The sequence below is a fragment of the Rhinoderma darwinii genome, chromosome 3 (genome assembly GCF_050947455.1).
Source record: "Rhinoderma darwinii isolate aRhiDar2 chromosome 3, aRhiDar2.hap1, whole genome shotgun sequence".
In the NCBI taxonomy this organism is placed as follows: Eukaryota; Metazoa; Chordata; class Amphibia; order Anura; family Rhinodermatidae; genus Rhinoderma; species Rhinoderma darwinii.
The window spans coordinates 231,635,476-231,659,443 of NC_134689.1; the positions used below are offsets into that span (position 1 = coordinate 231,635,476).

Consider the following 23,968-nt stretch of genomic DNA (forward strand, 5'->3'; position numbering starts at 1 on the left):
ATTAGAACACATTTATGGCAGTCCGACTTTATTGGAGACTATTTAAGATGCTTACTAAAGCGTCTAAATAAAAATAAATGCCTAAAAGTACATTAAATAATAGAGAAAAGTGTTTAGTGCAGTGTATGGTTTAAAGGAATATGTAAGAGCTAAAATAAGGTTAACAGGGTTTTCCCAGCATGCCCAGTCACACACTAATGCATGGGCTGTCCTGCAAATTGATACATGACTATATAGTTGGAATTATATAGGCATTATACCTCATTATTTCTTATGGGAACTATTGCTGATATAATTATATGGTTATTTGGGCGCTTTATACACCTTTTCTTTGCATGAGGATGTTACCTGTGGATTTGAAGAGAATTTTTACACCGTAGTGTGCACTGTCTGTTGCGGAGAAGCAGCGGATTTTCACTGCGGATTTCAGCCTTTGCAATGCAAAAACTGAAATCTGCGGCAAGTCCGCAGAAATATCTGCAACATCTGAATTACCTGTCAAATATGCAAATGTTGCTGCAGATTATTTCAGTGTATCTTATATTTTTAGATTTTAATTGTGCTCCCACAACTTCAATTTGCAATTAACTGAATGTGACTAAAGCGCAAAAATACTTTAATTCAAAACTCGCGAAAATTAGGGGTACAATCACCAATGTGAAAATAACCCACTGTGCTCAAATATTATAGCAAAAAACAAAACTGTGATTCATCACTGATAAGTTATGAATCCTAAGGGACGAACGTAATCATCATGATGCATGAGGTTGGTGTGTTTGACAATTGTTACAGGTAGTCACTTTCTCAGACTGCTAAAGCAACCAGGAATTCCCTCAGCGCCCCGATGCAGTTGCTTTGTGATCTATGAAGAGATGTAACCTGCACTCATTCCCCTTCTATTATGACCCTACGCGTTTCCAAACACACAGATTTCATCAGTGGTCTGCTCAAGATTAGATTAAGCTGACTACACGTGTCAGCGATAATACAATTCAACAGTACATTTGTTTGTACATGCACAGGAGTGTGCTCGCATCTGATAACAGAGGCCAATTATCTGTTGCTGCAGATTAGTTGCATAATTGCCGCGAATTTGCAGCAACATATGCAGCTGAAATATTCCGCCACGACTGAACATGCCCTAAGGGCATGCCCAAACGTGGCGGAGTTATTCCGCCACTGTCCGCATCAATGCCGTACAGAATCTGCGTTGCAGATTCTGTTGCGGCTTTGCCTAAAATGGGCATTAAGTTGATGCGGACTAGCCGTTGCGTATTGAGGGGAAGAGGGCTTCCCTTCTCTCTATCAGTGCAGGATAGAGGGAAGGGACAGCCCTTTCCCTAGTAAAAGTAAAAAGAAATTCATACTTACCCGGCCGTTGTCTTGGTGATGCGTCCCTCTTTCACCATCCAGCCCGACCTCCCTGGATGACGCGGCAGTCCATGTGACCTCTGCAGCCTGGGATTGGTCTGTGATTGGCTGCAGCCGTCACTTGGACTGAAACGTCATCCTGGGAGGCCGGACTGGAGGAAGAAGCAGGGAGTTCTCGGTAATTATGAACTTCTATTTTTTTTACAGGTTGATGTATATTGTGATCGGAAGTCACTGTCCAGGGTGCTGAAACAGTTACTACCGATCGCTTAACTCTTTCAGCACCCTGGACAGTGACTATTTACTGACGTCGCCTAGCAACGCTCCCGTAATTACGGGTGCACACACGTAGTCACCCGTAATTACGGGAGCCCCATTAACTTCCTTAGTCTGGATGTAGACGTAGAAATACATAGGTCCAGCCAGAATGAAGAAATGTCATGGTAGTAAAACCAATACGCTCCGCAGCACACATAACATCTGCGGACTTCATTGCAGAATTTTGACTCTCCATTGAAGTCGATGGAGAAATTCTGCAATGAGTCCGCAACAAGTCCGCTACACGTCCGCAACAACCAGTGTATGCTGCGGACACCAAATTCTGCACCGCAGCCTATGCTCCACAGCGGAATTGTCCGCAACGTGTAAACGAACCCAACTAAAAAGCTGTGGAAGGCAATGGAGAAACGTGTATGCTGCGGATTTCCGCTGCGGACTGTCCGCAGCGGAATTCCAGAGCAATTCTGCCACGTCTGGTCATGCCCTAAGTGTGATCAGTGCAGGTCCATCGCAGCATATTCAGCAAAATCCAGCTGCAAAACTTCACTTCACACATTGCGGATGTGTTGCAGATTTCACCATTTTGTATTGCAAAGTGTAAAATCTGCAATGAAAATCTGTGACAAATCTGCGACGTGTGAACTCAGCCTAATATTGTGACTGAGACAACCTAACTCAGCCTTAATGTAGGAGTGTCCCCATTCGGACGGGCATCATCTTGTCTTTTGTTACAACAGCCAGCATATTACCATGTAGCACAGATCTAAAGCTTCAGCCATCTAGAAGGGACTCCACTTTCAGGTAATTATTTCTAAAGTAAAAACACCAGTTATGCTACAAAAGTTGGACAACAGAAAAATGGAAAACAAAATGGTCAATATTTCTGCCACGCAATTTGGGTACAGACCCCTGGCAGGGAAGGGATTAATGTCCTTTATATTGTATAACGTTTTTCATCTACCAACAATCATTATTTGACATCATAAAGAAATTACTGCTTTTGAAAGCTAATACTTTTTTTTTTTTAGCATTAATAACCTGACCACATCATTGTATAACTATATATAAACTGTTCTAATATACCATAATATGCACATTTATTGTGTAAATGCTCACAAATAACACAAAAACTATAAAACACTAAGCAATGTTCTATAGTGTAATGCGGCAAACTTCATGTAGAAATAATTTGATCACGGTATAAGTAGCAGCGCTGGGCTCATCACATCCTTATTTTGAAACAATTATATTCAATAGAATCTGCTGCTGTTTCCCCCAGGTAAAATGGAACAGAAAAGAACAAAGCCAGAAATAGCGCAACCTGTTCCTTATAGTCTGGAGCGACACTTATTGTCCTAATAATGCCACTTTTGTAATGTGTACCCTGATTCACTTATTACTTTCTCCCTATGTATACACGCATGAATCACCTTCCTGAAGTGCATTTAAATAGACACAACACAGTGAATTGTTCCTTCCATTACTGCCGTTTCTCTGAATATAGTGCACGACCATGCCTAACAAAAGAATAAAGCATTGCTCCTCCATATAACCTGTAAGAAGCGTGCATGGTATTGTGTTGATATAACAATAGAGTGTGACAGCAGCCAATGATATCTCTCCCCAGGGCATTTGGCTTATTTTTCAAAACAAAAAAAAAAGGCTCTTTATTTTGTGATTCTTTCACATTACATAATGTTAACTGAAAATCAATTAAAATCATACACGAAGCATAGGGTTTCTTGCACCTCAGACATTTACAGGTTTGTATTACCAATCAATAAATAGACTGAATTTAGCCTCTACGCTTGCGGTGGCAGAGACTTCTCAACACAATACTGGGATGGTTTTATGGCTTCAAGATATTAGCAGGGTATTATGTTATCAGAGGGTTATAGAGCAGGGAGCTATAATATGAGCAAATAGAAAATTAAAATAAAAAGGTAACATTGCTCAAAAGAACTTACAATCTATGAAAAGTGTTTGCAGATGGCATGGTTACTTATAATGAATAGCATTACTGATGAGCCCCACTCCCCACTGCATTACCAAACGGACAGTGAAATTCTGTAATAAGAAAACGCTCAGTGCACCTGCTCCTGTCCAGCTATCAGCAAGTTTTTAAATCATCCATTAAGATCAGTATTTATATTGCAGCACCAGGTGGAAGGCGCTAGATAGCACAAGATCACTGTACCCCCCCAACTATCATGTTTGTTTCTATATGAAATGGACAACCCCTTTATCGTGCTGGTTCTGACTGAAATGGAAGGTTGCTCTACCTTCACAATACACAATGGGGCAGATCTACTGGTGTTGTTGAGCCGGTATTCTGGCCTACGTTGTGTTTTTGTTTTAGTTTTTTTACACAAATCAGACAAATTTATTATTGATATATTGAGAACAGATGTTTGTGCCGCACTAGACACTTTTTGAAAGGGGGAGTGCCATAGCGGGAAGGGATTTGTCTAAAAATGCACCAACATTTGCAAACATTTTGGTGCCAAAAACTAGTGTAAACGAAGCCAACCAAGAGGTGGTATAAGGAAGAGAAAATCAGCAAACATCCAGAGAACAGCCTGTAGGGATGTGTAGAATCTAAACAAATAATGATGGCCTTGAGCAGCAGACGTGTCTGTGAATAATATTCAGGGTTCAACGCAGGAAGATTTTAGACTTCTTTACAATCATGTCATCTGTGATGAAGTCTGTTATACCACAGTAGTGGTCATGTAAGAGACCTTCTTATCTGTTATCATCAACTCAGTTCATAATGTTATGAAAGTACCCAATGGACGTGGATTGCTTTAGTACAAAGGCAGTAAATATCAGTACTTGCAGGAGCTGTCCACAGGGTAAGGTGCTGAAAAGATTTCTGTAATGTACATACATTCTGTGTATGCATTTTCCAGTAAGACAGGATGCAACATGTACTTTATACAACTTAATTCAATAACTAGTGTAAAGGGTGAGCCAATCTCATCCTATATTAGCCGAGTCTTACTTCTTTGTATACGTTTTTACGATGGGGTGACAAATGACAAACACAATACCAATCCTTCTAAACCCTGGACACAGTAGTGTGACATTATCTAAAACATGAGCAAAACATTGGAGCTGTTAAGGACGCTCTGCTACAAAACTTTTTTCAGAGTAATGTCCCGGGTAAAAAAAATAATCTTTATTACTTTGCTCTTTATGTAAGTAATCTATTTCTGTTTCTGCTGCTTGATGCCAGAAATATGTTACATTTTTAATTAAAAAGTTCTAGATAATTTAAATATATTCTTAAAATTATCTAACACCTTTTAATTAAGATATATATATATATATATATATATATATATATATATATATATATATACACACACACACACACACACAGATATAGTATTATGATGTACTATTGATATTTAGTGTGAGATATGTAGAAATACCTGTCTACTGTTATGGGGTACAATAAACTGTATTATTATGTATGTTTAAATCTATAGGTAGTGATACTATTGTACATTAATATTACCCACAAAACATTTATATACTAAAATGGTAATGGAAAACCGCTGCTAGGTAAACATTGAATGAGTTAGCTTTTTTTAACTCTGACCATCAAGCTGAACTTTTGAAGGTATTCCTCTCTTGGGGATGTGATGAATTTTTCCATTTTCTGATTATTTCAAATAGACACTTGTTCATATTTACATCCATAGATGAATGATAAGTATTATTGTAAAATCTCTGACCTGACTTATTGTCCAAATGCCTACATTGAACTGTCATTGAATTAGTTCAGATAATATATAAAAAATATAGCCATCTTTATCTTGACTTTTAACGCATTAAATACAGTGTCAAGAAACTTAAACTTGACTTTTTCAATGGCTTTTCAATGGCTTTTGTTGTGTGATATTACCCTGGAGCAAGTTGTCAAGATAAACATGGCTACATCTGTACATGTTCTTTGTATTGTATTTGGCTGAAGACTATTTAAATAATAAGTTACAGCATGCTACTCAATATTCAAATACAATGGTTGATTTGAGGAATTGTAATTTTTTGGTTATTTGTATATTTCAAAGAAAAGACCACCTGTTTTTCATGAGTGAAATACAAGTAGCATTTAGCTAAAAATGTTAGAGGCTACCATTGTCGATATTTTATACAATACATATGTGTCCACCCTTACTGTTGCTTGAATTTGGTTGGGGACTCCAATTTCCCATGAAATAAATGTAATAGAGTATTGCGACATGCTCATGCTATCAAAACCCTAGAAAAGTTGCAATACACATCACAACCAATGAGTGGTCACACATAGACGCATATGTTATAGATAGTTTATGACAGAGTATTGCAAAATCATGTTTTGTTTTTTTTTGGGGGGGGGGTTATTTTTTAAAGCTGGCCATCTCGCACCACACATCTCTGGATATGTTGAGAAAAGAGGAAAGGTAAGGAAGGACACAGCTGTATATGAAATGTATATGTTTGTAAATTTTACAGTCAAATTTAATTTGTGTTTTCGCAAACCAGTCCTTCCTATTGTTTCATTATGCAGTGGTAGTAGACAACCAAACAACTTCTTACATTGCCAATAAATACTAAACTATGCAAAACACCATCATCTGTAATACATTTTAACTTGGGTGGTGATGGTGGTATATAGAGGATTCATCCAGTGTTTTTTTCCATTTTTGAACAATCAAACATTTTCAGGGCTTTTCTCTGGTTTTGCCCCATAATCACATAGTTACTGTAAATAATATTAAGTGACACTGAAACCTTTATGCACCTAGCTACTTTACAGGCTGGAATGTCAAGTTAAAAGTGCTGTGAATGTTTACCAGAATCAAAAAGAAAACAATCAGATTCAGATACATAAGAGCCTTACCAATTATGCATTTAGCATTCTATATAAATGTGAACAGCTTAACCTTTGATGTATAAAAGCAGAATTGGCAATGAATAACCCATATTAATTCAGTAGACATAGTAATAGTGTTAGAAGTAGCAAGTGATTGCAAAAGTGTCTTCATTTATGTCTGCTTTTACCCATGCCCATTGTCCTAGCCATTTCATAAAGAAGCCTTCCCATCAATTAAAATTCCATATCCTCAACTCTGTGTGCTAATAAAAGGAAAAACCCTTCCTGAAATCAATAGCCATTAGCATATTTCTCTGAATGAGATTGAAACGCTGTAGCTTAATTATTAGATTTTGCCTCTACGAGATTAATCAGGCATATCTTATCACACCATGACCATTCAATATGATAAATCAATTTTGCACTGCCCCTTGTGATGGCTCTCTGAGGGCAAATAAAAAAAGGTGAAGAGGGGAATTTTCTGCTGAGAATCAGGATTATCTCATCCTAAAACGTGTGAGGAGATAATTGTCTGCCAGAAATAAAGAAATATGGGGGCTTGTGATAAACTGTGTTAAAGTCAAATTGGTGCTAAGTAGTTGTGATGTCTATAAAGTCACAAACATGCTAAAATATCAAGGTCAACCATCTTTATGTTGTTGGGAAGATGAGACTGTTAAAGCATGCATGAAAACAAAAATATATTAGACACAGCCAGAGAAACAATAAATGTGACATACGGTAACACAAAAACGTGAAGGAAAAGTCGACATTTAACTTAACTCTGACATCTGGTCACCTAAAGTGAAGATTTACTTTATTACAAAAAGTAAATATTGTATTCTATGCTAAATCACGAAACTAGTGCAGATATTAGTCTTAACTTAAGAGGGTATGGTGGTCTGTATCCTTGTGTAGACCTTTTCCTATATAAGCAGTATTGATTAATAGTCAATATGTTCTAAAATATAGTTTGTGTAGTAAGGATGTATATTGGCAGATGTATACAAGCACAGATACCCCACGGACACACATAGTCCTATGTCTATATCTGTTCAACCACAATGGTAGAACTGTTGTTCAGAGTTACCAAGCTTAGACTTAAAGCTTATTTTACTCTATTGTTGTTTTTGCAAAGCAGCTCAGTGGTTAATACTATTTTGTTGTAGCACTAAAGTCCTGGGTTTAAATCTGACCCACATATTTGTGGGCTTTCTCCAGGCACTCCAGTTTCCTCCGATTAAAAAAAAAAAAATACTGATATGTTAATTAATCCATGAAATACTATAGCTACCAGTAACTATGAAATAAGTAAATAGATTGTGAGGTATTGATGCAAATGATAAGAATCTGTAGGGTGCTGCGGAATATATTAGAGCTATATAAGTATTAGGTACTAACATAATAAATAAATAATGTTTATAGGGATAATACATTAACATAAACGCTCTGTTCTTATACCTTTTATTAAATACATTTTCAAGCACACAGACGTTTTTAAATTATACCGTTTAGGTACAAGTCTGCTAAGACGGATGATGAGACAAACTGTATTACATTATATATGCTAAATGGCCAAAAGTATGTGAACCATCACGCCTATATGAGAATGTTGGGCATTTCTTTCCAAAACCATGGAGGTTAATATGGAGTTGGACACCTTTTTGCAGTTCTAACAGCCTACACTCTACTGGGAAGGTTTTCCCACAAGATTTTGGATTGTGTATATGGGAATTTTTGCCCATTCAGCCAAAATATATTTTGTGAGGTCAGACACTGATGTTGGAAGGGAAGGTAAGGATTGCAATCATGATAATGTCATAATTTTACTAAAACAATTTTAGATGGATGATTATTCATTTAATTAATGTTTACCTCACCATTTCCTAGTGTTCTAGTATAACACATACTTACCATTTGCCCCAACCCCTACACCTTCCATGCATATACAATTCTCAGTGCAGGGCTGACTTTCCACTATATGACATATCTGGATGCTGCTGCTTCTTTTCACGCTCCTTCAGTCTCTTCTCTCATATATGTAAATATCTACCAGAAGAAGTCCAAGGAAGGACAACTGCTCAAATGGCAACAAGGGTTATAGGCATCCAAGAATCATCGATGAGTGTGGAGAGCAAAGGCTAGCCCATCTTGTCCTAAAACACAGAAAAGCTACTGTAGCACTAACTGCTAAAAACGTTAATAATGGATATGATAGAAAGGTGTCAAAACACACAGTGCATCATGGCTTGCTGCTTTAAGGGCTGCATAGACACAGATTGAACAGAGTTCTTCCTGCTGACCCCTGTCTACCACCAAAAACGAGTACATAATCTAGATGTCCGGATGCGTGAGTGTTGCTTTTCTAGGGAAGAGATGACACCAGGAGGCACTATTGGAAGAAGGCAAGCTGACAAAGGCAGTGTAATGTTCCGGGCAATGTTCTGCTGGGAAACCTTGGATCCTGTCATCGTGCGGATTTTGATTTGACACGTAACACCTACTTAAACATTACTGCAACCAAGCACCCCTTAATGGCAGCAGTATTCCCTAATGGAAGTGACGTCTTTTAGCAGGATAATGCACCCTGACATAATACAAAAATTGCTGAAGAACAGTTTGAGGAACATGACAAAGAGTTCAAGGTGTTGACTTGGCCTTCAAATTACCTAGATCTCAATCTGATAAAGCATCTGTGGAATGTTATGAAAACACAAGTTAATTCCATGGGGGCCGTACCTAGCAATTTACAGAGCTTAAAGAGACTCTGTCACCAGATTATAAGTGACCTATCTCCTACATTATCTGATCGGCGCTGTAATGTAGATAACAGCAGTGGTTTTTATTTTGAAAAACAATCTTTTTGGAGCAAGTTATGAGCAATTTTAGATTTATGCTAGTTCGTTTTTTAATAGACAACTGGGCGTGTTTTTACTTTTTATCAACAGGGCGTTGTGAAGAGAAGTGTATGACACTGACCAATCAGTGTCATACACTTCTCATTGTTCCAGCGTGATTGTGCACAGTAAGAAGCTGGGCTGGAACAATGAGAAGTGTATGACACTGATTGGCCAGTTGGTACCACAATGCCCAGTTGGTAAAAAGTAAAAACACGCCCAGTTGTCTATTAAGAAACTAATTAGCATAAATCTGGTGTCAGAGCCTCTTTAAAGCATCTGCTGCTAAAGTATTGGTGACAGATATCACAGGACACCTTCAGAAATCAGACCAGAGAAGGGGACTACACAATATTAGGCAGATGGTTTTAATATTATGGCTGATCGATGTATGTATAAATATGTATACCAAGTTAAATGTTGATCCAGTCTGATCGTCACTTGGGATCAGGAGGGCCATTTTTTCTTTTTAGGACAGATTGGTTCATTCGTTATGGATTTATTACCATTCTCTGTATCAATAGGGGTAAAACAAAGTTCTAAAGTTTACCCTACTCCCTTCTTTTTTTTTCACAAGCTCTCTCATCCCTTAGTTAAGCTTTTTGGCTTGTACCTAGGTTTCTACATATGTCCATATGCCTTTTATCAACCACTAACCAGCGGTGGGATCTGGCCGGTTCGCCCCGGACTTCCTGAGCCGGTTGTTAAAATTACAGCCGATTCGCAGAACCAGGGTGAAGCGTGAAACCGGAACAGGTCCCCTGCACGCAATTGTATCCACGTACTTAGGATGCGGAAAAAATTGAGTTGCCTAGCGCTGCCCTGGCCAGGCATAGGATGCCTCACCATTCGGCGCTTTAACGATGATGCAGTCGGAGCTATGACGTAATTATGCCACTCATCATCGCACAGCTGCATCACTCCGTTGGAGGACTGGCATCACTGAAGGACGGCACAGGAACGGGACAGGTATGCATATAATGGTTTTTATTCCCCTTTTACTGAGTGCAGTGATGGGGGCCTTATCTATAGGGGACACTAACTACGGTGAACTATATAGGGGCACTAACAACAGGGGGACTATATAGGGGACACTAACACTAACTACAGGGGACTATATAGGGGTCACTAACTACAGGGGACTATATAGGGCACTAACTATGGGGGACTATATAGGATGCACTAACTACAGGGGACTATATAGGGGACACTAACTATAGGGGGCACTAACTACTGGGAATGCCACAGGGGGCACTATTTACAGGAAATGCCTCAGGGGGCACTATCTACAGGAAACACCACAGGGGGCACTATCTACAGGGAATACCTCAGAGGCTGCTATCTACAGGGAACACCTCAGGGGCCACTATCTACAGGGTACACTGAAGGTCCCCTATCGACATGGAATGCTACAGGGGGCCCTATCTACAGGAAGCACCTCAGAGGGCACAATCTACAGGGAACACTACAGGGGGCCCTATTGACAGGGAACGCTACAGGGGACCCTATTTACAGGGAACACCACAGGGGGCCTTATCTACCGAGAATGCTACAGGTGCACTATACAGGGAATGCCACAGGGGGCCCTATCTACAGGGAACGCCACAGGGGGAACTATCTACAGAGAATGCCAAAGGGGCACTATACAGGGAACGATACCGGGGGCACTATACAGGGAACACTACAGGGGCACTATGTACAAGGAATGCTAAAAAGGGGCATTATCTACAGGGAAAGCAACAGGGGGCACTATAGGGACTGCCACAGAGGGCCCTATCTACAGGGAATGGTACAGGGGGCCCTATCTCCAGGGAATGCTACAGGGATCCCTATCTACAGGGAACGCTACAGGGGCCACCATCTACAGGGAACGCTACAGGGGACCCTATCTACAGAAGACGTTACAGGGGGCCCTATTTACAGGGGATGCTACAGGGGGCCCTATCTGCAGGGAACGCTACAGGGGCCACTATCTATAGGGAACGCTACGATCTACAGAGGGCTCTATGGGGAGCACTATCTACCGAGGGCTCTATGGGAAGCACTATCTACAGAGGGCTGTATGAGGGGCACTGTCTACAGGGGGCTCTGTGAGGGGCACTATCTTGACACGATTTTATTCAGGGGCACAGTGTATAGTACTATTATATTCAGAGGCACAGTGTATTGTACTATTATATAAAGGGACAAAGTGTATAGTACTTTTATATTCAGGGGCACAGTGTGTAGCACTATTATATTCATGGGCACAGTTTATGGTGCTACTATATTCATGGGCACAGTGTATGGTACTATTATATTCAGGGGCAAAGTGTGTAGCACTATTATATTCAGGGACACAGTTTATGGTACTATTACATTCAGGGGCACAATGTGTAGCGCTATTATATTCAGGGCACAGTTTATGGTGCTATTATATTCAGGGGCACAGTGTATGGCACTATTATATTCAGGGGCACAGTGTATGGTGCTATTATATTCAGGGCACAGTGTATGACACTATTATATTCATGAGCAAAGTGTATGATATTATTATATTTAGTGGCATAGAGTGTGGCACTATGAGAATTTTATCTTCTTTATAGGTGTGGAAATGCTGGAAAAGTGAGCTTTTGAAGCCATCTGAGCGGCAAACTCTGCAGAAATGGGTCGAGACCAGGAGACGTCATCATAAAGGTCTGGACCAGATGGAAAAGAAAAGAGAAAAAGAACGACTCCAATCTGAGAAGATGCCACCGGTGGGTCACTAAATGTAAATGTTTATTCTCCCTGTGACTGATCAGTGTTGTAGTCACTGTATGATCTGCTGTGAGATGATGGGTGTATTGTTCTTATTTGTGAATCAGCAACTCCCAGCATATCCTTACCATTGTTCTGGCTATACTGGGAGCTGTAGTTTTATACCGTATAAACTTATATGACAGGGGTTAAACTGAATTTGCAATTGATCTCTGTACTGAGCTGTATTTATGTACTGGGCTTTGTTCTGGTGCTGTATATATGTTCTGAGCTTGGTTCTGGAGTTATATACATCATAACAACCAAGCTCAATACATATATACAGCACCAAAGAGAAGCTCAGCACATATATACAACTCCAGAACCAAACTCAGCATATAAATACAGCACCAGATACAAGCTCAGTACATATACAGCACCACAACAAAGCTTAGTACTTATATAGAGCATCAGAACCAAGCTCAGTACATATATACAGAACCAGAACAAAGCACTGTACATAAATACAACACCAGAACGAAGCTCAGTACATATAAACAGCATCAGAACCAAGGTCAGTACATAAATATAACATCAGAACCAAGCTCAGTACAAATATGCAGTACCAGAACCAAGATCATTACATATATACAGCATTACAACCAAGGTCAAAAACATATATACATGTACTGAGTTTGGGTTTGGTGCTGTATTTATGTACTGAGCTTTGTTCTGGTACTGTATATATGTACTGAGCTGTATTTATATGTTGAGCTTGGTTCTGGTTCTGTATATATGTACTGAGCTTGGTACTGAAGTTGTGTATATATGTAATGAGCTTCTCTTTAGTGCTGTATATATATCTACTGTTCTTGTTTCTGTTGCTGTATTTATGTACTGAGCTTTGTTCTGGTGCTGTATATATGTACTGAGCTTGGTTCTGGTGCTTTATTTATGTACTGAGCTTTGTTCTGGTGCTGTATATATGTAATGAGCTTGGTTCTAGTGCTGTGTTTATATACTGAGCTTGGATCTGGTGTTTTATTTATGTACTGAGCTTGGTACTGGAGTTGTGTATATATGTACTGAGCTTCTCTTTGGTGCTGTATATAACTACTGAGCTTGGTTCTGTTGCTGTATCTATACACTGAGGTTTGTTCTGGGGCTCTATATATGTACTGTGGTTTATTCTGGTGCTGTATATATGTACTGAGCTTGGTGCTGGTGTTGTATATATGTACTGAGCTTGGTGCTGGTACTGTATATATGTACTGAGCTTTGTTCTGGTGCTGCATTTATGTGCTGAGCTTAGTTCTGGTGATGTATTTATGTACTAAATTTTGTTCTGGTGCTATATATATGTACTGAGCTTGGTTCTGGTGTTGTATATATGTGCTGAGCTTGGTTCTAGTGCTGTATATATGTACTGAGCTTTGTCCTAGTGCTGTATATATGTAGTATGCTTTGTTCTGGTGCTGTATATATGTACTGAGCTTAATTCTGGTGCTGTATTTATGTACTGAGCTTTGTTCTCGTGGTGTATATATGTACTGAGATTGTTTCTGGTGCTTTATTTATGTACTGAGTTTGGTTCTGGTGATGTATATATTTACTGAGCTTGATTCTGGTGCTGTATTTATCTGCGGAGCTTAGTTCTGGTGACGTATTTATGTATGGTTCTGGTGCTGTATATATATACTGAGTTTGGTTCTGGTGTTGTATTTATGTACTGTGCTTGGTTCTAGTGCTGTATATATGTACTGAGCCAGGTCCTAGTGCTGTATATATGTACTGAGCTTTGTTCTGGTGATGTATTATATGTACTGAGCTTGATTCTGGTGCTGTATTTATCTGAGGAGCTTAGTTCTGGTGACGTATTTATGTATGGTTCTGGTGCTGTATATATGTTCTGAGTTTGGTTCTGGTGTTGTATTTATGTACTGAGCTTGGTTCTAATGCTGTATATATGTACTGAGCCAGGTCCTAGTGCTGTATATATGTACTGAACTTGGTTCTGGTGCTTTATTTATATACTGAGCTTGGTTCGGGTGCTGCATATACAGTGAAGGAAATAAGTATTTGATCCCTTGCTGATTTTGTAAGTTTGCCCACTGTCAAAGACATGAACAGTCTAGAATTTTTAGGCAAGGTTAATTTTACCAGTGAGAGATAGATTATATAAATAAAAAAAAAGAAAATCACATTGTCAAAATTATATATATTTATTTGCATTGTGCACAGAGAAATAAGTATTTGATCCCTTACCAACCATTAAGAGTTCAGCCTCCTCCAGACCAGTTACACGCTCCAAATCAACTTGGTGCCTGCATTAAAGATAGCTGTCTTACATGGTCACCTGTATAAAAGACTCCTGCCCACAGACTCAATTAATCAGTCTGACTCTAACCTCTACAACATGGGCAAGACCAAAGAGCTTTCTAAGGATGTCAGGGACAAGATCATAGACCTGCATAAGGCTGGAATGGGCTACAAAACCATAAGTAAGACGCTGGGTGAGAAGGAGACAACTGTTGGTGCAATAGTAAAAAAATGGAAGACATACAAAATGACTGTCAATCGACATCGATCTGGGGCTCCATGCAAAATCTCACCTCGTGGGGTATCCTTCATCCTGAGGAAGGTGAGAGCTCAGCCAAAAACTACACGGGGAGAACTTGTTAATGATCTCAAGGCAGCTGGGACCACAGTCATCAAGAAAACCATTGGTAACACATTACGCCGTAATGGATTAAAATCCTGCAGTGCCCGCAAGGTCCCCCTGCTCAAGAAGGCACATTTACAGGCCCATCTGAAGTTTGCAAGTGAACATCTGGATAATTCTGAGAGTGATTGGGAGAAGGTGCTGTGGTCAGATGAGACTAAAATTGAGCTCTTTGGCATTAACTCAACTCGCCGTGTTTGGAGGAAGAGAAATGCTGCCTATGACCCAAAGAACACCGTCCCCACTGTCAAGCATGGAGGTGGAAACATTATGTTTTGGGGGTGTTTCTCTGCTAAGGGCACAGGACTACTTCACCGCATCAATGGGAGTATGGATGGAGCCATGTACCGTCAAATCCTGAGTGACAACCTCCTTCCCTCCACCAGGACATTAAAAATGGCTCGTGGCTGGGTCTTCCAGCACGACAATGACCCGAAACATACAGCCACGGCAACCGAGGAGTGGCTCAAAAAGAAGCACATTAAGGTCATGGAGTGGCCTAGCCAGTCTCCAGACCTTAATCCCATCGAAAACTTATGGAGGGAGCTGAAGGTCCGAGTTGCCAAGCGACAGCCTCGAAATCTTAATGATTTACAGATGATCTGCAAAGAGGAGTGGGCCAAAATTCCATCTAACATGTGTGCAAACCTCATCATCAACTACAAAAAAACGTCTGACTGCTGTGCTTGCCAACAAGGGTTTTGCCACCAAGTATTAAGTCTTGTTTGCCAAAGGGATCAAATACTTATTTCTCTGTGCACAATGCAAATAAATATATATAATTTTGACAATGTGATTTTCTGTTTTTTTTTTAAATATAATCTATCTCTCACTGGTAAAATTAACCTAGCCTAAAAATTCTAGACTGTTCATGTCTTTGACAGTGGCCAAACTTACAAAATCAGCAACGGATCAAATACTTATTTCCTTCACTGTATGTACTGAGCTTGGTTCTGGTGTTGTATATTTTCACTGAGCTTGGTTCTGGTACTGTATTTAGGTACTGAGCTTGGTTCTGTATTTATGTACTGATCTTTGATCTGGTGCTGTATTTATGTACTGAGCTTCGTTCTGGTGCTGTATATATGTACTGAGCTTGTTTTTGGCACCACATCTGTGCATTAGCCGGGAGATTTGTTGCAGCTTACTGCGCACGCCACACTGTTCTCCACCCTTTTTACAGTGTGCAGCCTAACTAAACAGGCTGATCACTCTTAAGATATTGAATTTGCTCATATAGGTCTATACGAAATTGGTGCGTTTAATATAATGAGTGTGGGTAGGTAGGTATGTATGCTCATGTAATTATATACATAGTGTGGAAATCCAGTTAAACATTCTGGACAGGGAATCTTTTTATTTAGAGTCCACTATAATATAGGGTGTATTTGGTATATCAAAAGTGTTTTATGTTATTATTAAAATAGCAATACACTGCAAAACACTGTGACCACCCCCCCCTGCATGCGCGCATATGTCTTTGTCCGCAAAATAGGGAACCTGTTGGTACTAACTATGTAACTATATGTACACTGCCACTTGACATTCACTCATTTCCATCAGCTGCTTTGATTTACAGGGATTCACTAAAGAGAGGGGTTTATCATTCCCTGGCACCTACATTATTGTTAGCAGCTCGGACAAAGTATTCTATTTGTTGTATAAAGAAATGTAAAAGCAGAATGTTGTTTTTAATTAATTAATCATGCCCCCTCATCTCCTCTTCATTGGCATCCTAGGTAGAAACCAACTGCGCCTACCTCTCTTCCTGACAATGCTTCAGTCATGGAGATGGAGATTAATAAGCTCTCAAAGAAGCAATTATATATACAGCAATGAACATGAAAGATATTTGCAACGGTGGTGCAGATATCTTTCAATGCACAAAGAGCATCTCTCTCCCTCTGGCAGACCAGGTTGCAAGGGAAATGCCTCCATCATAATGCCCCATCATCATGTAAAGAAACCGATGACCAAGTTAACCCCTTAATGACCAGGCCCTTTTGCGCATTAATGACCAAAATTTTTTATTTTTTTTTCACTGTCGCAGACATAACTTTTTATTTTGTTCCATCTACGTAGCCCAATAAGGGCTTGTTTTTTGCGGGACAAGTTGTATTTTTCAATTGCACCATTTTTGGGTGCATATAATATATTGATTAACTTTTATAAACTTTATTTTAGGAAAGAATTGAAAACAAACAGCTATTCCAGCATTGATTTTTGCGTTAGAAATTTACGCCGTCCGCTATGCGGCATAAATAAAATGTTGCCTTTATTCTATGAGTTGGCACGATTACAGGGATACCAAATATGTATAGGTTTTATATACGTTTGCAAAATAAAAACGCTTTTAAAAATAAATTACTTGTTTTTGCATCGCCGCATTCCAAGAGCCGTAAGTTTTTTGTTTTTCCGTCGATGTAGCCATAATGTGGGCTTGTTTTTGTGGGACAATTGTACTTTTCATTGGTAGTATTTTAGGGTACATGGGGCTTATTGATTAACTTGGATTTCATTTATTTATGGGGGGAATGGGAGGAAAAAAGGAATGTTGCTGTAACGTCTATGGCCACGGTCCGTCGTTTCGGTCATTAACCTTGACGGCCGTGGCCATGGACATCTTACCTCGCTGCAGCGTCGTCCTCCTGTGAGGTGCCGGCACTCACTTCCGGACCTCGAGTGTCTCCGGCGGGCGCGCGCGCCCGCGTGTGCACGCTCTTAAAGTTCCAGTGCGCGCATTTTTGCAGGAAGTCTGCAATCTAGCCCAGGATGCCCTGGGCTATAAAAAGGGCTCTGTCCTCTTGCTCTTTGCCAGAGCGTTGTTTGTTACCCTTCGTTTGTCGTGCTTATGGTCTCCCAGTGTCTTCCAGTTTCCCAGTGTACCTTGCTCCTGTATCCCGTATCCTGTCTCCGTGCTACCTAGTGCTATTGCCGTGCTGTGCTATTGCCGTGCTGTGCTACAGTCTACGCTTGATCTGCTACGCCTCACCTGACGACTTCCCGCCGCCTGATCCTGGACATGCCTGTCTCGATACTGCCTACGATTGCCTCAGGTACCCTCGCTGAACTTATTGAACTCTGTATTTACCTGTTTGGCCAGCTGCCATCCCGCTACGCGGTACGGCCCAGTGGGTCCACACCCCGCATTGTGACAGTTGCCATGGTTTTTTGCTGGTTTCTTTTTACGCCGTTCACCCGGCGGTTTAATTAATGTCTTAACTTTATTGTTTTAGTTGTTACGATACCATATATGTGTATGTTATTATTTTTTTGTTACACCTTTTCTAAATAAAACAAATTTTTGATGAAAAAAGTGTTTTTATTTTATTTGTACTGTAATTTTTTTGTTCATAAACTTTATTTAACTATTTTACTTATTTTTTTGTAGTCCCACTAGGTGACTTCACTATGCGATCTGCTGATTGCTTATATAATGCTTTGGTATACTTAGTATACCACAGCATTATTGCCTGTCAGTGTAAAACTTACAGGCAATCTAATAGGCAGTTGCCGAAGGCAGACCTGGGGGCCTTTGTTAGGCCCCCGGCTGCCTTGGAAACTGATCAGCGCCCTGCAATATCGTTGCAGGGCTGCCTTTTGGGTGACGGAGGGAGCTCCCTCCCTCTGTCAAACACATTAGATGCCACTGTCATTATTGACAGGGGCATCTAATGGGTTAAACTGCCGGAATCAGAGAGCGCTTCGATTCCGGCAGTTGGGGCAGGAGCCAGGCTGTGTATAACAGCCATGCTCCTGCTGCTTATCTCCTTGGTGTGACACTTTCAGTATCCACGAGATCAAAACGACGGATATATCCGTCGCTATGAAGGAACAAGCACCTGCTTGTGACTGATATATTCATTGCTCGTCATTAACGGGTTAAATAGAATCCCAAGAAGAAACACAACTTTCCATCATAGCACCCCTCACCTGATTGTCTATCCAGCTTCTGTGCTTATTTTATATTTATTGTACTGACTTCTCTGCAGTCCAGCCTCCTGTCTGCCTATGATCAGACACCATCCTGAATTTTAGATTTCACCCTGCTTTCCCTTCCCCTGTACTATGCTACCAATGCCCCATGTTGCCTTAAAATCACATAACCAGCTGGAGTTAGTACCATTTTTGCCTGCTGGTTCTGTTTTAGGAGGATAAAGGGTAGGCGGCACAACCATACATATATGCAAGTTACACGCACAATATACTATGCATGTTCAGCAGAGCCAAGCATACATATTACTGCATTAATCAGGACCAATAGTTGTGGGCTAAATGATTGTCAACCCAGCAGTGATCATTCTGAACTTCAGGGACTCACTTTGAAATCCCTGCATTGAGCACTTAGACAGATGGTCCACTCCCTGCTTCCCTTAATATTCTCTTAAAGCAGAGATTATAAAGTACAGTGAGACTGAACTTTAATCTTCCTTATTATAACCATAATCATCAGTGACTATAATATGAGTTTGTGCCTTCCCCGGTGGGAATCCTGTGTGGAACAGTCTATGTAAAGATTGCATTAACATCATACAGGAAGTTCTGTTGCTTATAAGTGACATATGTATCCCCATTGACTTAAGTAGAGACAATTTGTCACCAAACCTAGTTTGGACTGTTACTATGCAGTAACCCCAGTGTGGTGGATCTGATATCTAGTTTTGGAAGCAGCAAGAACAAAAAAAACAGGTATGCAATTGACACATGTAGTTCCTTAATAGTACACAAGTTAAACTTACGTTTTTGGCGGAGTTGAACTTTACATGTAAGGGTATGTTCACACGAGGGCGTCCGTAACGGCTGAAATTACGGAGATGTTTCAGCCTGAAAACATCCCCGTAATTTCAGCCGTAACGGCATGTGCAGGCGCTTGAACGCCGCGTCAATTACGGACGTAATTGGCGCTGCTATTCATTGGAGTCAATGAATAACGGCTCCAATTAGGGCCAAAGAAGTGACAGGTCACTTCTTTGACGCGGGCGTCTATTTACGCGCCGTCATTTGACAGCGGCGCGTAAATTACGCCTCGTGTGAACAGACAAACTTCTGCCCATTGCTTTCAATGGCCAGATGTTTGTCAACGCTATTGAGGCGCTATTTTCAGACGTAATTCGGGGCAAAAACGCCCGAATTACGTCCGTAAATAGGCCGTGTGAACATACCCTAATTGTGCCTTTCTCAGCTTTAGCAAGTGTCAACTTTATGTGGGCAGTTTTAACCTAGACCTGTAAATGTCTATATGTTGCTAAATATGTGCAGAAATAATTATCATTTAACATATAGAAATATTGTAGAGAAGACCCAAAATCAGAAAGTTCTAACAAATTAAGTCATTTAATTCACCAGTCAGATTTTGTTTTGGCTGATGATATAATGAAGACTTCTGCAGCTGTAACTAATCTAGGAAGCACAAAAGAACATTTCTGTTCCATTCCAGGTTATTAAAAATAACAAAAAACAATCTAAATCAGCTAAAAAGACAAGCAAAGGATGATAGACATTCTCTTGACGGTTTCCTGATTGGCTGGACTGAAATCACATTACTATAAATAACAATTATATTAAAAACCAAAACCATGTGAGACTTTGGATTGTTGCTGCTGTTCTTCCTTGAGGTTTAACAGTAAATCTTCTCAACATACTTAAATATATTTTATGTTTTACTTTATAAGACTATCTGGAACATCAACTAATCCTGAGGGCAGAACAAACAATGTCAAAGATGATTAGTTTCTAGGATTCTGTCGGGGAAATGCCTGCTTATCTTGGACAATAATCTACGACATGAACCCATAACATAACAGGAGAAGAATAGAAATGACAATTCTCACTGTGTGGTTAGAAATTTGTTTCCTGACAATACAATTCAAGTTCAAAACAAATATCTCTAAAGATGGGAACAATGATAAAGAGATGTAGTTTCTCCTCTACTTCTACAACACAAATACTGTAGTCTACTGCATCAATAATAGTAAATGCATGGGACCTATATTTCTGCTAAAAGAAACCTGTATGGTTGGCTGAGTAGAACTTAACGGAATCAATATCAAGGTGTACTCCATACATCAATGCTTTCCTTATCTAGCACTGCTAAAACTACTTCCCAGTATAGGGGTAGGACATATTTCTCTATATGCAAATAATGAATTACCATTCAATTGGCCTTACTAAGCAATTCAAGATGCTACAAGGGCTTATGTTCCTTTAGACTCATTAGAATGGGAAATTAGAAATTGTGTGAGCCACCATTGTGCCTCTGACTGGCTGAATATGGGAGGCGGCGCTAGGTTTTGGCCAGACATTATACAATTGGAAGTGCACCCGCTATGTAATTCCTAATAGGGAAACAGTGACATGTACCTTTTATTATCAATAACTGGGGAGGGCCAGGATGTTTTTCCACTTATGTATTTTGAGACAAAATAAAAAAGTGCACTAGAACCTTAAGGGTGTATGAGAAATAGATGCTATATGAATGTGTACAAGAACATTGGAGATAAATGCAGTATTCTGATTTTTTTTTATAGATTTACCTTTCAATATTAAACTGCACAAGGAAACTAACTCCACTATAATTGATTACTGTTGTTTAAAGTGAATGCCCACCCTTAAATACAATTTTTTGTTATCTTCAGCAATCCAAATGTTTTGATTATTTTCTTCAAATATCTTTATAGCAAGCTCTGTTTTATCTGATACAGAAGCCTAAATCCCCTGCATAGATTTATATGAAAAAAAGTAAAATTATGAAATGTAGACTTGCTTCCGCCACCACTTGGTGGAGCTTAGGAACTTTCTGCATACGATTTATACATTGAACTCAATAATAAAGAAGTATGCAGTAAACTCACCCTAGTGGTGGCTGCAATTCATTACTTATTTGTTGAGTCTATGCAGGGGATTTGGAGCTCTGAAAAAAACAAAACAACTGAGCTCTAATTGTCCAAAATATATAATAAGAAATTTGTCTGCACAGAAAGTTGGACCTAAAAATAGCATTGTGTTAAATGGGGGACATTCAAAGCACTAAGATCCGAAACATCAGATTTTATAAATCAGGAACATCAACATTTTTAGTGAGTCACAGATACTCTTACCAAAAATCCACCAGCAGCATTTTATAAGTTACATTGACTGAAGTATTTGGCTCTGCAATTTTTGGTAAAATCAGCTTATACATTTAAAATTATCCTTCAAGGTAAATCACACTTTCCTTTTTTTTTTTCACAATGCATTTAGTCTAATTCACAAATTGTCAAATAAAATAAAAAAAAACAAAACGATATTTTTACACCTAACATATAGACTATAACAGTCACCCTAGCAGTTTTAATTTTTTAGGTAAAATAACCTTAAGAATTTGAGATAAAACAAAAGTGCCTCTGGAAGAGATTTTTAATGCTTTGCCTTGTATGAAACAAAACAGTAAACAGCTAGACTCCAAAAATGAACTAAACCATTAGAAATTAGGAATTTGCTTTTACAATGTTTAATGCTGTTTGCAAATCACTAACAACATTTTTTTCCTTGATCATGTGTGGAAGGGGCTCACAGTGAGCCATCAATGCACTTTGTATATCACAGGTAGAAAAGGTCCCTTCATTATTAATTATCAAGAGAAAACGAAACATAAGCCAGAATACAGAACAGCAATTATTCCGCTCTGAGGTCCTCATTAATTTTAAAACTTCTTTGGATGCAACACATTCTGCTACATTTCCCTACTGTTCACACCACTGTGTCCTTCCCATTTCTGACACCTCATCGTTCCTTTCACCACAATTCATGTAGTAACCATGGCAATGCTTGAAGAGTTGTTGCTCTCATAGGAGAATCAGGCTTTATTGTGCACTAGGAAATAGCCTTCTGAACATATGCTCGGAAAATCTCATTAGCAATAGTGTCCACAATATTCCCAAATCAGGTTTTCGAAGTTGCAGTTAAACCTGCCTGTACTGGTTGGATCATAGATGTCCTACCCAGCAACTTCCATCAAGGGCAACTCTTTTGGTGCACAGAGATCAGCTGTCATGTTTGTTTGAAGTTTTAAGCAGATGATGGGAGTAAAACCATGTGTTTATGTCCTGGTACAGAAGGCATGACTGGAGTCTTGCCAGCTTCACACTTCCCAGAGCACATGGTGTTATGTTTTGTTTAACCACGGGCATCTGGCAAAGGACAACCTAACTACAAAAGACTTACAAAGGAAACATGAAGCATAGGGGTCATCATTGGGTAATTGTTATAACGTATACTGAACATTTCTCAGAATTCTGAACCTGGAGATGTTCTTTTAAAGACCATGATAATGATGGTATTGGTTATAGCTGGCATTAACTGTGTTTGCTGGCATTGTTTTTCCAGGCTATGTTTCTTTAATGAGCAATAGTCAACACAGAGACACATTAAAAGGAACCAACCTGCTTCTCCGACATGACAAAAAGCTGTTCCTCATTCTTTGTAAAGGCCATATCCCTTAAAATAGTGCCGGAGTCCACCACCTGGATGGTTTCATATTGTAACGCTCCACTGATGGGGCCATCAACTCGAATCTGAAATGAAAAAGATAGATGGGGTTTTTAGCCTAACAAATTACAAAAATAATAATAAATTAATAAGTTAATAATACATTGCTTTGTAGATTTATTATTATTGTAGTAATAATTTCTTTAACAAAAGATAAACAATGGGAAGATACAAGGTATAGTACACATTACTTTTTTTTTGTTAAATATCAAATGACATAATTCCTTTCGCCCACTTAGTGCCACTTAAGACATATAATGTATTTAAAGCACTGTCCATGGTTAATTTTTAAGCCCCAATAGACGTAACCAGGGATTGTGCTCACCTATTCCTTTATGTTCTAGCAGATTTTGTATAAGAAATTAAGATATTTTGTGACTGTTGAGAGGTGACAGTGATCCTGCTCCTTTCCAAAATACATTTTTACCACACTATTTTATATTAGGTGCATAAATTAAACCTGATAACACTTTTAGAATATGTAATAAGTACTGCATTGTCACTGCACTGAGTCCGGATTGGCTAGACTTGTGCCATATAATGAAAGTTACTGTCATATTCATATTGACTCTTAACAGTTACAGAGGTCAC

At 39.3% G+C, this 23,968-nt stretch overlaps 1 protein-coding gene across 1 annotated transcript in view; it reads right to left on the minus strand.

Moving 5' to 3' along the window:
• PLXNA4 (plexin A4) overlaps positions 1-23,968 on the minus strand; it is a 715,975-nt gene that overhangs the window by 361,848 nt on the left and 330,159 nt on the right. The window contains exon 4 of the mRNA XM_075857507.1: positions 23,272-23,403. Coding sequence (XP_075713622.1) covers positions 23,272-23,403 — 132 coding nt within the window. The remainder of the gene's footprint in view (positions 1-23,271; positions 23,404-23,968) is intronic.